General features: G+C 42.3%; 1 protein-coding gene across 1 annotated transcript in view; it reads left to right on the top strand.

The window, feature by feature from the left end:
* Positions 1-16,069, top strand: part of kif15 (kinesin family member 15) — a 186,375-nt gene that overhangs the window by 136,941 nt on the left and 33,365 nt on the right. Inside the window, exons 27-28 of the mRNA XM_072250391.1 lie at positions 5,708-5,854; positions 13,093-13,251. Of these exons, the coding sequence (XP_072106492.1) occupies positions 5,708-5,854; positions 13,093-13,251 (306 nt within the window). The remainder of the gene's footprint in view (positions 1-5,707; positions 5,855-13,092; positions 13,252-16,069) is intronic.

Here is a 16,069-nt window from a genome sequence, read left to right on the forward strand (position 1 = left end):
TCGCAATAAAGCCATATTTTACATACGACCCGTTGTATTTTCTGTTGAAGGAAGCTTTCTGTTTTTTGCAGTCTCAGCCTCAGCTGTCTCTGCGTTATTATCATCGTTAGGCCTTTTATGTCCTCTTCCACCTCTTCCAAAGAAACTCTCAAGCGACGTTTGTTTTTTACTCATACCAACTGATGACCTCCGGCGTGGGTAATGACCTCGCGTACGTTCAAGCTCAACAGTGGACGTGACAGGGACTGAGGAGAGGTGCAGCTGACCCATATCGCCAAATCATATAGTTTCCTCGCGGCCCAGTAGCACATGCTTTGCGGGCCCGGTGGTTGGGGACCACTGAGTTAAAGTATATATAAGGGGCTGAGTCCTGCTGATTTTCCTGCTGTATTAATGGGGATGATAAGGTTCTATACTGTTTCATGATGAAGGCCATGGAGCAGATACACGATCTTTGCATCAAGCAATAGCATTAGATTTGTGGTCAGAGACTTTCTTTTGGAGGTTCTACAGCTGTGCAATCAGTGAAGACTTTACATTTACTCTTTTCTCACCTTTTGAAATAGGCTCTGTATGCTTTATTGATTGTAAAACATCCTATTAATTACATTAATTTATTTATCAAATGGTGTTAAGACATAGTCGTAGAAAAGTACAACACAAACCCAGGCTCTTCACCCCATCGAGACTGTGCTGAACCATTTAAACCTCCTACTCCCATTGACCTGCACTGGGACCTTTGCCCTCCATTCTCCTACCATCTACAAACTTCTCATTGAAAACAAACTCCCAAACACCCCCTGCGCTGGCAGCATGTTCCACACTTTCACAACCCTCTAGGTCTTTTAAGCTTATCATCTTTTCACCCTTAACACACGGGAGTTGTAGTCATCAAGGACGCTGGAGATCTCCCTGCCTTCCCACATCCTGCAAAGGAGCATTTAATTATCCTGTGTGACATCTGTGCTGTTCTAACTAAGCAGATATAAAGAAGGAAACAGTAAATACTGTAAACTGGGGTGGGGGGGGGGGGGTCAGTCCACTATTAGCTTTAAGGAGAGATTGAATAATTTGTATTGGAGGCTGAAGGATGACCTGATGGAAATGGATAAAATGGAGAGTTATAAATGGGATAATGGGATAGGCAGCCAGAGTCTATTCCCAGGATAGTTGTATTGAAAACCCAAGGTCATAAGTTTAATGTGAATGGGGAAAATTTTAAAAAGTTGTACGTGCCTGAGAAGTACTGCAAGATAAGGTGGTGGAAGTATGTACGATAGCAATGCTTGAGACATTTCAAACACATAGATGAGCAGATAAGGAATGGACTGCTGTGGAAGCAGATAAGTTTAATTTGGGATCATGATTGCTGCAGACATGGTGTGTACATCATCACTGACTGCCAACTCCCCTTGTGGCTTTCTGAGGATTGATTTGAGGACTTGAACCATAAGTCATAGGAGCAGAATTAAGCCATTTGGCTCAACAGGTCTGCTCCGCCATTCAATCGTGTTGGTGATATGCTGGTGAATGTCAAATATCTGACAAGGAAAACAATAGATATTAATTTTAGTGTTTAGTGAAGCAGTTAATTTAAGATAAGGTGGAACATGTGATGCTGGAGTTTCGAGGAGCAATTCAGAAGACTCAGGATAGGTGCATCCCAAAAAAGTAGTAGTATCCTAAAGGCAGGATGACGCAACTATGGCTGATGAGGGAAGTCAAAGCCAACATAAAATCAAAAGAGATGGCATATAATAAAGCAAAAATTAGGGGGTAAGTTAGAGGATTGGGAAGTTTATATTTAAAAAACATAAAAACCCTTAAGGAGCAAAAAGATAAGGTAAGGTTGCCAACAGTATCAGACTATACCAAAAGTGTTTTCAGGTACATAAAGTGTAAAAGACAGATGAGAGTAGATATCGGACCACTTGAACTTAATGCTGGACAAGGAAATGGCAGACGAACTGACAAAATATTTTCCATAAGTCTTCACTGGAAGACACTGACAGTTGGCTGGAAATTCAAGAGTGTTGGGGACAGAAGTAATGAAGTTACCATTACTAGCGAGAAGGTGCTTGGAAATTGAAAGGTCTGTAGGTTGAGAAATCACCTGGACCAGATGGACTACACCTGACTCTACCCATGACTGTGTGGCTAGGTATAGCTCAAATACCATCTATAAATTTGCTGATGATACTACTATTGTTGGTAGAATCTCAGATGGAGACGAGAGGGCGTACAGGAGTGAGATATGCTAACTAGTGTCACAGCAACAACCTGGCACTCAACGTCAGTAAGGCGAAAGAGCTGATTGTGGACTTCAGGAAGGGTAAGATGAAGGAACACATACCAATCCTCATAGAGGGATCAGAAGTGGAGAGAGTGAGCAGTTTCAAGTTCCTGGGTGTCAAGATCTCTGAGAATCTAACCTAGTCCCAACATATCAATGCAGTTATAAAGAAGGCAAGACAGTGTCTATACTTCATTTGGAGTTTGAAGAGATTTTGTGTGACAACAAATACACTGAAATACTTTTGTAGATGTACCGTAGAGAGCAGCTGACAGGCTGCATCACTGTCTGGTTGGGGTGGGGGCGGTGGTACTGTACATGACTGACCGATAGAAGCTGCAGAGGGTTGTAAATTTAGTCGGCTCCATCTTGGGGATGCAGAGTGAGGTCTTTAATGAGTACTTCACTTCAGTATTTATCAGGGAAAAGGACTAGGAGATCAGTGCTGAATGCATAAATATGTTGGGGTATCCTGGGGTCAAGGAAGAGAAAACGTTGGGTCTCCTAATGAGTATGACGGTGGACAAGTCCCCAGGGCCTGATGGGATTTACCCCAGGTTATTGAAGGAGACAAGATGCAAGATTGTTGGGGCCTTGACCAGTATCCGTGTTCTCTCTAGCTATAAGCGAGGTCCCGGAGGACTGGTAAGTAGCTAAGTTTTGAGGATAGGATACATGAGCATTTGAAAACCCATTGCCTAATTGGGGAGAGCCAGCATGGCTTTGTGTGGGGCAAGTTGTATTTTACTAACTTAATGGAGTTTCTTGACAAGGTGATGAGAGATTAATGAAGGTAGAGCAGTGGTTATTATCTTAGTGAGGTGGATTTTAGTCAGTGTTTGATGAAGTCCTTCATGAGAGGCTGATCCAGAAGATTGGGATGCATGGGGTCTGCTGCGAATTGGCTGTTTGGATTCAGAACTGGCTTGCACAGAGAAGATGGTAGTGGTCAAAGGGACTCATTTGAGCTGGTTCCACAGGGATCTGTGCTGGGTCCTCTGCCGTTTGATGTATATAAATGATCTGGATGGAAGTGTGGATGGGTAGGTTAGTAAGTTTGCAGGTGATACCAAGATTGCCAGTCTTCTACTGTGCACAATTCCACTAAAGAATGCAACACAATATAGATCAGTTGCAGATAAGAGCTGAGAAATGACAAATGGTGTTCAACCCAGATAAATGTGAGGTTTTGCAAGGAGATGACTCTGAAGAATGTTACTGAGCAGAGAGATCTTGGGGTCCAAGTTCAAAGCTTCTCGAAAGTGGATACACAGGTCGTTAGAATGGTTAAGGAGGCTTATGGAATGTTTGCTTTTAGTAGTCAAGGCATTGAGGTTTTGTTATAACTTTACAAGACTTTGGTTAGGCCACATCTGGAATATTACGTACAGTTCTAGTCACCCATAGGATGGATGTCGAGGCTTTGGAGAGGGTGCAGAAGAGGTTTACCAGGATGCTGCCCGGTTTAGAGGGCATGTGCTATCATGAGAGGCTGGACAATCTTGGGTTGTTTTCTCTGGAGCAGTGGAGGCTGGGGGGTGATCAGATAAAGGTTTATAAGATTGAGAGGCATTAAGGGAGTATCTTTAGCAACACACATAAAAGTTGCTGGTGAACGCAGCAGGCCAGGCAGCTTCTCTAGGAAGAGGTACAGTCGACATTTCGGTCCGAGACCCTTTGTCAGGACTGACTGAAAGAAGAGCTAGTAAGAGATTTGAAAGTGGGAGGGGGAGAGGGAGATCCAAAATGATAGGAGAAGACAGGAGGGGGAGGGATGGAGCCAAGAGCTGGACAGTTAATTGGCAAAAGGGATATGAGAGGATCATGGGACAGGAGGCCCAGGGAGAAAGGAAAGGGGGAGGGGGGGAACCCAGAGGATGGGCAAGGGGACAGAGGGAGAAAAAGGAGAGAGAGAAAAAGAATGTGTGTATATAAATAAATAACGGAAGGGGTACGAAGGGGAGGCGGGGCATTAGCGGAAGTTTGAGAAGTCAATGTTCATGCCATCAGCTTGGAAGGAGGCTACCCAGAAGGAATATAAGGTACTGTTCCTCCAACCTGAGTGTGGCTTCATCTTTACAGTAGAGGAGGCCATGGATAGACATATCAGAATGGGAATAGGACGTGGAATTAAAATGTGTGGCCACTGGGAGATCCTGCTTTCTCTGGCAGACAGAGCATAGGTGTTCAGCAAAGCGGTCTCCCAGTCTGCGTCGGGTCTCGCCAATATACAGAAGGCCACATCGGGAGCACCGGATGCAGTATATCACCCCAGCCGAATCACAGGTGAAGTGTCGCCTCACCTGGAAGGACTGTCTGGGGCCCTGAATGGTGGTAAGGGAGGAAGTGTAAGGGCATGTGTAGCACTTGTTCTGCTTACAAGGATATGTGCTGGGAGGGAGATCGGTGGGGAGGGATGAGAGGGACGAATGGACAAGGGAGTCGCGTAGGGAGCGATCCATGAGGACAGCAGAGAGAGGGGGAGGGAAAGATGTGCTTAGTGGTGGGATTCCGTTGAGGTGGCGGAAGTTACGGAGAATTATATGTTGGACCCGGAGGCCCGAAGGGAGTATCTTTCTTTTCCCCCAGGACAGAAATGTCTAATACTTAGAGGACATGCATTGAAGGTGAGAGGAGGTAGGTTCAAAGGGAATGTGAGTTTTTTTCACTCAATGGTGGATGTTTGGAAGGTGCTGCCTGGTATAATGGTGGAGGCTAATACAGTAGAGGTTTTTAAGAGAAGTTCAGATGGGCACGTGAATATAAGGAAAATGGAGGGATATGGGGTAGGAGAGATTAGTTTTGGGGGTTTTTGATTTACTTTTTTAGCTGGTTTGGCATAACACTGGGCTGAAGGGCCTGTGCTATGCTGTGCTGTTCTGTTCTGTTAATACCTGAATGTAATGAATTGATAAGTATGGAAGGTGTGGAAGGTAAGTTTTTAATTGTACTTTGATCCATTTGTAAATAATAACCGATCCCAGTCAAATCAGTTCTACTTTTGGATAGCTCACAAAGAGGATACAACATGAGTACAGATATGTTTGTTAATTAGAATATTTAGCTGTAAGAGATTGGAATGAAATGTGGGACTGGTCTGAGGTTGTTTGGGTGATCTATAGATATGTAGGAGCAAAGTGCTGGAAGGTGTCATCAACAGTGCTCTCTGTACTGCCCATTGTACCTACTATACTGATCCCATTTATCCACATTAGGTCTGTCGCCTTCTATTCATCGGTGGCTCAGGTGCTTATCTAAATGCTGCTTGGATAGCGTCTGCCTCCACCACCTGTCCAAGTTATTTGCCAGTGATGTTCATCTCATAGAAAAATAAATAAATATGCACTGGACAGTAGTCTGATATATAAACCAGTGCTACTGTAGTGTTCTCAGACCTTGTTTTTACATTGTCAGATGGAAATGCTGTATGAAGATCTCACTAATACCTCCCAGCAGCTTGAGCAACAAACGGAATACTCTCAGGAACTGGCAGCAAAATTGCAGCAGATGCAAGAAGAAGCGGAGAAAAGTAAAAGAACCGTTAAAGAACTTAACAGTCAGGTAATTAAATCAAAAGCTGCTATTCTGGTTGTTATAATGAAGCAAAACAATATCTCTTAAGTCCTGACGAAGGGTCTTGGCCAGAAACATCGACTGTACCTCTTCCTTTAGATGCTGCTTGGCCTGCTGTGTTCACCACCATTTTTTGTGTGTGTTGCTTGAATTTCCAGCATCTGCAGATTTCCTCGTGTTTGCGTTTCTTAAGTCCTTGCTAGCCCTGGTCTTTATTGTTGGAACTATGTATCTATTTTCTGTCTGTTGGATCCATATATCTATTTTCTGTCTATTATATTTTGTGGTGTGTTTATTATGGTAATCTGTCCTGAGATTTGGGGTGTGGTTGGAGCAAATGAGTATTCTCGCTTTGTTTTGGTCTAGTGGAGAGCCGCTGAGCCACAGATTGTTTTCGCTGACCTTTAATTTACTTCGAACGCTTACTATGCTAATTGGGACATGGTTGGAACTCCACTATAATGCTTAAATACATACAGAATGCTAATTCTGATATCGTTATTTTGAATGCTAAGATTGCTATATTGCTGATTTAGTTTTGTTAGATTTTTATCGCTATAAGATCATTCGTCTTTGGTTTCGTAATAAAGGATTGTACGTACCTTTTTCGACTTCGCAAATTCATTTGTTGAGTACCCTGGCTTCCTGTCTCAGCTGTTTTGCTTTGTTTTAAAGTAAACACTACATTTGGTTAACAAAAGAACAGTTATACCAAATGAACACCAGTCTACGGCAAAAGATTGCCTCAGGCCTGTTAGTGAAATTAGAACAACACGTCAGAAACTCAAGCAGTTTGCCGTAAGATTATCTGTGACATTTTGTTGAATCGTGCTGTGTATTTGTGGTTTGAACATAATTTTGAATGGTCAGTGCTGCCTATCCATTAGGGACCTACCTTTGCTCAATCAAGTTGTATTTGCCCAAGAATTTGTTGTTTTGTTTTATTGATGTGCTAAATATTATGATTACCGACATTTGAATTGAAGGCTGTTTTTCCAGTCTGGTTTGGTCTGGTAGATGTGCAGATAGTTTGTTTGTGTACAATTATTCAATCGAATATTGTTGGTACTGTGGTGCGAACAAAGTTAATTGTGAATCGCTCTACTAGAGAAAGTAACATGAGTGTATTGAAGCATGGAATTGGTGCCAGCAACCCTGCGCTTGGAGCTTGCTACAAAGACCTACCTCTGGATGGGGTCTCTTTGGGTGAGCCTCCGTTTACATGTGTAGGAGTGGACTACTTTGGACATTTTGAGGTGAAGAGCAAGAGGAGTAGAGTGAAGAAGTATGGGGTCCTATTGACTTCTTTACGTACAGATTCCTTTGTTAATGTACTTCACTCTATAGCAAGACACAGTTTGTAAACTGTGCTCTGATAATGCGATAAACTTTGGAGTTGAGCGTGAGTTTCAAGAAGCCATTGAGATGTGGAATCGTTCATGAATAAGTAATGCCCTTCTTGGACAAGGAATTAAGTAGATTTTAAACCTTTCCTACATTGGTTCACATCATGGAGAAACATGGAAGTGATTGATTAGGTCTGTGCAAAAGGTCTTCAATTCCACCATGAAGATCAGGTTCTTAATGAAGAGTGTTTCAACATAGTTCTTTGTGTAGCAGAGGCTCTTATCGATGGTCGTCCAATTACTAAAGCATCCTCTTATCCCAATGATTTGGAACCAGCACCCAGCCATGTGTTATCACCAGGAGAGTTCCAAAAGGAAGACATTTATGCTCATTGTAAATGGAAGCAGGTCCTATACATGTCAAACTTGTGTTGGAAATGGTGTCAAGAAGTATTTACCAGTTACAGGAATGCCAGAGCGGTCAGGTATAAAGGACGAATATGGCTCAGGAGCCATTGTGCTTATAGCTGATAACACAGCATCTTGAACTCATGGTTCATGGGAAGGGTCATTTCAGTCTTTCCAAACCGAGGATTTGTGCAGCAGGTGCACATCAAAACCAACACTAGCTATCTGGACAGGCCTGTAACCAAGATCTGTCTTTTACAGGAGGCAGAAGTTTGAGGAGCTATAGCTTTAGAAGTTTCATGACTTTGACTTGACAGAGAGTGGTAGCAAAAGTCACTCTGTACTGGGCTAAGTGCTGGTAACCTCTGGCCTAGATGACTGTTACATGAGTTGACTAGAAGAAGAAAGGAGGAGGATATTCGTATTAATGTTAAGATGTGTTTGTCTTTGAAGATTTCATGTCTCCTATTTCAGTATTTAGTTATTATAGTGTAATAATTAAGGGACTGGGATACAGAAGCCATGTGTTTTTTGTCCACTGAAGCCATGTATCTGTCTGTATGGTATTTTTGTGGTGCATTTATTATAGTAATCTGTTATATGGGTTGGGGTGTGGTAGTAGTAAATGAGTTGTTTAGTTTAGCCTAGTGAAGAGGAGTTGAGCCATGGAGAATGATTATTTTTTTGTTGACTGCTTACTACGCTAATTGGGACTGCTAATTTGGATGTTGTTAGAATGCTATTAGAATGTTGAAATACTTAGAACTTTATTTCTGATATCACTAATTAGAACTTGGTGGCATTGAATTGAATGCTATGATCGCTTTAATCACAAATTTAGTTTCATTAGATTTTTATTGCCATAAGACAATTCGGTTTTCCTTGTTTTATAATAAAGGATTGAACATACTTTTTTGTCTTTGAAGTTCATTCATTTGGAAGCAAGTCATACAGTGTCAGTCTCCTGGCTTAATCTCAGTAGTTTTGGTTTGTTTTAAAGTAACCATAGATTTACAGTTGCTTGAAGTGATTTATGAAGTCATAGACTACTACAGCACAGTAATGGGCCTTTTGACCAGTCTAACCCATGCTGAACTGGTCCCATCAACCTGCACCTGGACCATAGCCTTCCGCACCTCTCCCATGCATGCACCTATCCAAACTTCTCATGTTGAAATCAAGCCCGTATCTACCACATCAGCTGGTAGCTCCTTCCACACCCTCTGAGTGAAGAAGCTCCCTCTAATGTTCCCCTTCAACATTTCACCTTTTACCCTTAACCCATGACCTTTATTCTAGTTTCACTTAATCTCATAGGCAAAAGTCATCTTGTATTTGCCTTTTCTATACCCCTCATAAATCTGTATGTAACGCACTGTCATGGCTTCTCTGTAATGTTCACTGCTGAAGTAACAGTTTCTCTGTAGCAGCAATGTTTGGGTTATGGCTGGAGATAACAGGACTGTGGTTATGCATGTTAGCCAATCAGGAATTTGTTGCCCTGTCTTGTGAATCTGGAAGCAGTTATTTCACGGACTTTTGCCAGAGGGGGCGAGAGAGAGAGAGAGATGAGGAGAGAAGACGCGAATGGAGAGATTTGGTAGACCGCCGGACAGGGTGGGCTCGGATCGAGGGTCCGAAGGGCAGCAACGATCGGAGGAGGTCAATGGTGAACGATCGGCCTATGAGTGAGCTCCAACTTTGTGCATGGACAGTTAATAAGATTGGGCCCTTTTTTTTTCTTTTGTTTCATTTCTCTACTAACCATATAGTCAAAGTAAGAGTTATAAAGCTTAATCATTTAATCGCATATTGTGTACTGTTTGTTATTTCAGGGTACTGATTTGTAACAGGGGACACCGCACAGCATCCACCCAAACGAGATTTCTTAAGTTTGGCCGGGCCGAGGGTTATCATCCCCTATATTAAGCCACTAGACGAAGCGAGAGTTACATGTATATCTCTATCAAATTTCCTCTCAATCTTCTGTGCTCTAGGGGATAAAGCTCTAACCATTTCAATTTTTCCCAATACTCAGCCCATTTTGCCAACTGGTCCAAATCCCACTGCAAGCTTTGATGGTCTTCCTTGCTGTTCACTAAACCCCCAATCTCAGCGTCAGCCTCAGATTTGCTGATCCATTGTACCACATTATCATCCAGATTGTTGATATAGATGACTAGCAACAATGAATCAATGAAAATCTACCCACAGCAATGATGGACAAACAGCCCACATGGCAAGCAACAAAAATCGTGCACATACAAAAAAGAAAATAAACATAATAAATAAATACTGTAGTAAATATTGAGAAGATGAGTTATGGGGCTTTGAAAGCGAATCCATATGTTGTGGATAGTTCAGTGTAGAAGTAAGTGAAGTTACCCTGTCTGGTTCTCTCTATGAATAAATCAATCAATTGGAAGAGAGGGTGTTCTATATTTTGATTTGGGAATGGTTTCAACTTTTCTTTCAGTTTCTCAAGTCCCTGCAACATCCTCATCAATTTCTTCTCTACTCGTTCCGGTTTATTGCAATTTTTCCTATAGCAGGTAACTAAAACCAAAAACAGTATTTAAGGTGATGGAGGGAAGGTTTAAAGGAGATGTGTAAGGCACTCTTTATAGGGGCCTGGAACATGCAGTGAATGGAGGGATATGAATCATGTGTAGGCAGATAGAGCTTGTTTAAATTGGCATCATGGCAGGCTGAAAGGCCTGTTACTTTTCTGTACCCTTCTATATTTTGTTGTAGCTTAACAGGAATGAAATTCCAAGTATAAAATTGTTGCTAGAAATCAATTGAAAATAAGTTTATTGCTTTTGTATTTGCAATTCTGTAAAGAAAGTACAGATTTGCTATTATTTTAAGTAATTGTTCCTATCAATCGGATTGTGGAATTTATAACTGCAGGTGAAAGATGTTGAGAATCAAGCAATAAAATGAGCACATAAAAAAAATGTTCAGTTGATCAAGTCCTTGAGTGAAATTTAGTGTGACACCTGGGTGAGATAACTGAAAAGCAAACCTTATCCTCCCTTTTCTGTCCCCTCCATCCCTCTTTTCTGTGGTTAGAAACTTGCAAGGAGAAGAGTTCTATTAGGCCTTTGGCATAGCTTTGCTTTACAGCAGAACCTTTTCTTGTGTTTTAGGTGGGTTCCTACAGTTCTGATCTACACTTTCGTCATACTTCCTTATTTCATGTGGAGTCACATCTTTCCTCCAGCATGCATCAATCTCCAGATGAATAAATGGTATGCTCAAAGTTTGTAACTGGTAGAGGATCCAAGGGTCTGGATATTGTGATTGCGTCACAGTTGGAATTTTCTGGAATGATGAAGATAGTGCCAGGAATGGTGACCATGCACTACCAATTGTCATAGAAGCCGAGTGGTTCACAGATGTGCCATAGGATGCAAATTTACATGTTCTAGCTATAGTCAATAGTTGATGAGCAATGTGAGCCATTTCTCTCTAAGCATTCCCACCCAACAGGAACAAATATTGGTGCTGAATTGGGGTTAGACATGGAATAAATGCAAGGGAAGGTGTTGGACAAGCAGAAATAATTACTTTTAGTGCAGGAACTCTCAAAGTATCCAAATTAATTTGATGGATTGTGTTGGGGAGGTGGGGGAGTGCAATCATATCTCTACCCTCTGCTGTTGTCATTTTGCTTGTTTGTATCAGTTTGCAAAATTTCACTATTTGGAATGGGCAGAATCCTTTAAATCCCTAAAGGAGATTCATATATATATATAAATAAAATAAAAGGAGGTTTGGCACACGACCAGATACAGCAACAAACTCCTACAAATGAACTGTTGCATGTATCCTGACTGGTTGCATCATGATTTTGTACGGCAATTCAAATGTGCAGAAGCTGCGTGGAGGAGGAGTGGACGGTCCGATACATCACAGGCATATTCTTTCCCACTATCAGTAATACTTACTAAGGGACTGACTCAAGTTGGCAACATCTCTCATCAAACACCTCCACCATCTAAGCCATGCCATCTTCTCACTGCTACCATTGGACAGGAGATACAGAACTCTGCCAAGTCGACTAGGTTCAAGACCAGCTACTTCCCTTCAGCCACTCTTCCAGATAGCAATTCTTTTCAATTATTTCACCCTTTCTACACCTTCAGCTTGTTCTTTTTGTATTGTTGCTGCCTGCGATGTACGGTTTGGATCTCGATCAAAGGATCCGGCACTATGCTATGTCTTGAGAGCTGACCTGTGGAGAGAAACCAAAGACAGCACCAAAGCAGGGTCATGAACAACTCCACCTCGAAGCGTCGAGGAAGATTGAAGCATTGAGGTGAAGGTGTTCAGACCCAGTCAGCGAGCGCTGCAGAAGGAGGCCCCCAAGATGACTGCATTTGAACCCAGTCAGCTATAGCTCCCAACGGGGCCTGGAGGTTAGCCATCGCTCCCAACGGGGCCATTCAGACAAGGTGTGTGTTCTGAGTAACAGCAGGACTGTTTGATGGTTTGAGATTTATGTAATTGGACTGTGCTTTATATTGGTCTCCTGCAGTTTTTCGGCATTTTCTTTCTTGTGACCAATTGGCTGGTGGGTGATCTGTAAGTTCTTTGTGGGTGGGGAGGGGGTAAGAAGTTTTTGATGCTACTGTCACTGTTCTTTTTTTGTGAGGGTTGCTTTTTTTTTCTGGAGAGGGGTTGGGTGTGTGTTACTATTGATGTCTTTCTGCAAGTGAGGGGTTTGGTTGCTGTTTTTTCTGCGGGGGAAGGGGCCAGGGATTGTTATTTCTGCTTGTTTTTTTTTCTGAGGAGAGGTGCCAGGGATGGTAATTGTTGCTGTTTTCTGCGGAGGAGGGGGTCATGGGATTGTAGTGTTGCTGTTTTTTTCTGCGGAGGAGGGGATTGCAGATTGTAATTGTTGCTGTTTTTCTGTGGAGAAGGGGGTTGAAGATTATATTGTTTTTCTATAGAGAAGGTGTTGGGGATTGTATTGTTGCTGGTTGTTTCTGCAGGGGAAGGGTGGGGGATTCTGGGCTCTGCAAGTTTTGTTTCCTTTACTTTTTCATGTGTATTTCATGGCTATTTAAAGAAGGCAAATATCAGAGATGTATTGTACACGCATACTTGGACAATAAAATGAATCTTGAACCATTCGATTCTTGAACCAGCCTATACCACAATTATCACCATTGCAGTATTGCAACACTATATTCACTTTGCACTGAATAGACTTCGTTTTCTTTTGTTCTAATTGTGTTATTTTTGTATAATTGTGTATAGTTTAATTCATTTTTTCTTGTGAATCTTGTGTAACTGATGCTATGTGATGTTGCTAAAAGTACATTTTCATTTAAATTGTATGGCAATGAGCTCAACTTTGACTTTGAAATAGCAATAGCTATATGCAGCAGCTACTGTGATAGTAGCAGAATAAATTTTATTCTTAAAGCCTTAATTATCTTTCTGCTTTTTGCTTCCCCACAGACTCCCTGTACTCCTGGATCTCCAGCATATCCATTTCGAACCCCAGAGCAGCACCAGAGGCAATCGGATCATCAAAATGCAATTCAAGCTTCCTTTGAAGTGTTGGCTGAGATGGAGTTAGAAAGGGAATCCAAGAATAAACAGATTCTACAACTCAAAGTAGTATACGAGAGCTTGAATTCATTTTGGTTTTTAATGATTATTAAGCCAGAGCACATCGTTTTTATGGACTGTTGCAAAATTCTACAACCGCAAGTGAACAGAACAGTATGGTACAGGAAAGCCCTTTCAGCCCACAATATCTGTGTCAACTATGATGTCAGTCCAAGCTAATTCCATTTGGCTGTACATTCCTCCTAATGGTCCAACTTTCATTTGACTTCCTGAAGTGCAACACATCATGGTTGTCCAAATTAAGCACCATCTTCCATTTCTCTGCCTATGTTTTCAACTCATATGTATCCTGCTATATCCTTTGACGATCTTCACTATGCACAATTCTGCCAATATTTGTTTTCTGCAAACATAATAGACCTCCTCCATTTTCATTCAGATCTTTCTTATATTTGTATATATCACAAACAAAGGTCTTGTAGAACACCATTAGTCACACACCTCCAATGAGGATAATGCTCTTCCAACCAAGTCTCCATGGATTCCGTGTGCCTTAATCTTTGGACCTTCTTGACTTCCATAGTGCATAACATAGTTTAGTTTTGAGTTCATTTTGCTCATGATATCACAATAGATTCCAAACTGATCAAAGTGAAAGCAGAATTTATTGGGCACTGCAGTTCTCAACCTGGAGAAGAGTAGAGTTTTGCATCTGAATCTGTTCTGATTGAAAGATGGCAAATGCAGTCCCAATATTTAAGTCAGGAGAGGAAATTGGGAATTGACCAGTGAGCTTGACTGGTCAGCCAATATTGGAATCTGTTGCTAAGGAAGTGGTTACAGAACACTTAAATAATATGATTGGCAGAATTTCTACGGACTTTTGAAAGGATAATCATATTTGACAAAGCTTTTGGAATGTTTTGAGGTTGCAACCTGTGGTATAGAAAAGGACAAGCCAGTTGATGGCATGTATTAGAACTGGCATCAGGTGTCAAAATCTAAGCACTCAGTATTGTGGATAATGCACCAGATTGAAAACTAGTAAGCAGATGAGGCTTTTCATTCCAGGACGAGGGAGATGTCCTCCTTTTTTAAAGAAAGGGGCTTCCCTTCCTCCACTATCAACTCTGCTCTCAAACGCATCTCCCCCATTTCACATACATCTGCTGTCACTCCATCCTCCTGCCACCCCACTAGGAATAGGGTTCCCCTGGTCCTCACCTACCACCCCACCAGCCTCCGGGTCCAACATATTATTCTCCGTAACTTCCGCCACCTCCAACGGGATCCCACCACTAAGCACATCTTTCTCTCCCCCCCTCTCTCTGCTTTCCGCAGGGATCGCTCCCTACACGACTCCCTTGTCCATTCGTCCCCTCCATCCCTCCCCACTGATCTCCCTCCTGGCACTTATCCTTGTAAGCGGAACAAGTGCTACACATGCCCTTACACTTCCTCCCTTACCACCATTCAGGGCCCCAAACAGTCCTTCCAGGTGAGGCGACATTTCACCTGTGAGTTGGCTGGGGTGATACACTGCGTCTGGTGCTCCCGATGTGGCCTTCTATATATTGGCGAGACCCGACGCAGACTGGGAGACTGCTTTGCTGAACACCTATGCTCTGTCCGCCAGAGAAAGCAGGATCTCCCAGTGGCCACACATTTTAATTCCACATCCCATTCCCATTCTGACATGTCTATCCACGGCCTCCTCTACTGTAAAGACGAAGCCACACTCAGGTTGGAGGAACAACACCTTATATTCCGTCTGGGTAACTTCCAACCTGATGGCATGAACATCGACTTCTCTAACTTCCGCTAATGCTCCACCTCCCCCTCGTACACCATCTGTTATTTATTTTTATACACACATTCTTTCTCTCACTCTCCCTTTTCTCCCTCTGTCCCTCTGACTACACCTCTTGCCCATCCTCTGGGTCCCCCCCCCCTTGTCTTTCTTCCCAGACCTCCTGTCCCATGATCCCCTCGTATCCCCTTTTGCCTATCACCTGTCCAGCTCTTGGCTCCATCCCTCCCCCTCCTGTCTTCTCCTATCATTTTGGATCTCCCCCTCCCCCTCCAACTTTCAAATCCCTTACTCACTCTTCCTTCAGTTAGTCCTGACGAAGGGTCTCGGCCTGAAACGTCGACTGCACCTCTTCCTAGAGATGCTGCCTGGCCTGCTGCGTTCACCTGCAACTTTGATGTGTGTTGCTTGAATTTCCAGCATCTGCAGAATTCCTGTTGTTTGCGTATGTAATAGGAGGGTTGTGCAGGCTGACTTGTTTCAAGTTTTCTGATACAAAGCTGGGTGGTAGTGTGAGGATGATTCAGGGCGCTTTGATGAAGAGTAGTGCAAGTGAATAAGTGAAACTACAATGTAGAAAACTGTAACATCACCTATTTTGATAAGGCTTCTGAAAACGTGCTTTAAATGGTGAGAGATTCTTGTCTTGGAGAAATCTGAATGTACAAGAATCACGAAGTTAGTATACATGCTGTGTAGCCAACAAGGAAGGTTAAAAAAAAACAAGTTAACTTGTATTGCAAGATGATTTGGATGCAAGGATAGAGGCATCTTGCTCCAATCATAGAGCCCTGGCAAGATGGCATCAGAAATATATCCAGGTCTGATATCCTGTTTTACATAACACACAGCAAGTGTTCACTGGACTCTTGTTACTTAAATCCTGTACCAACTATTGATAACCCAACATCATTGACTTATGAAATTTACAGATACCAATGTTTAAGCAGGATTGCAGCATCAGTTTAAGAAGTGATATTTTATAAATCAGTAAAAGGAGTAAATTAGTATTTTGTACACCAATTTCCATAAATGTTCTTCAACACTTGGCAA

This window comes from Mobula birostris, unplaced genomic scaffold (assembly GCF_030028105.1).
Source record: "Mobula birostris isolate sMobBir1 unplaced genomic scaffold, sMobBir1.hap1 scaffold_296, whole genome shotgun sequence".
Classification (NCBI taxonomy): Eukaryota; Metazoa; Chordata; class Chondrichthyes; order Myliobatiformes; family Myliobatidae; genus Mobula; species Mobula birostris.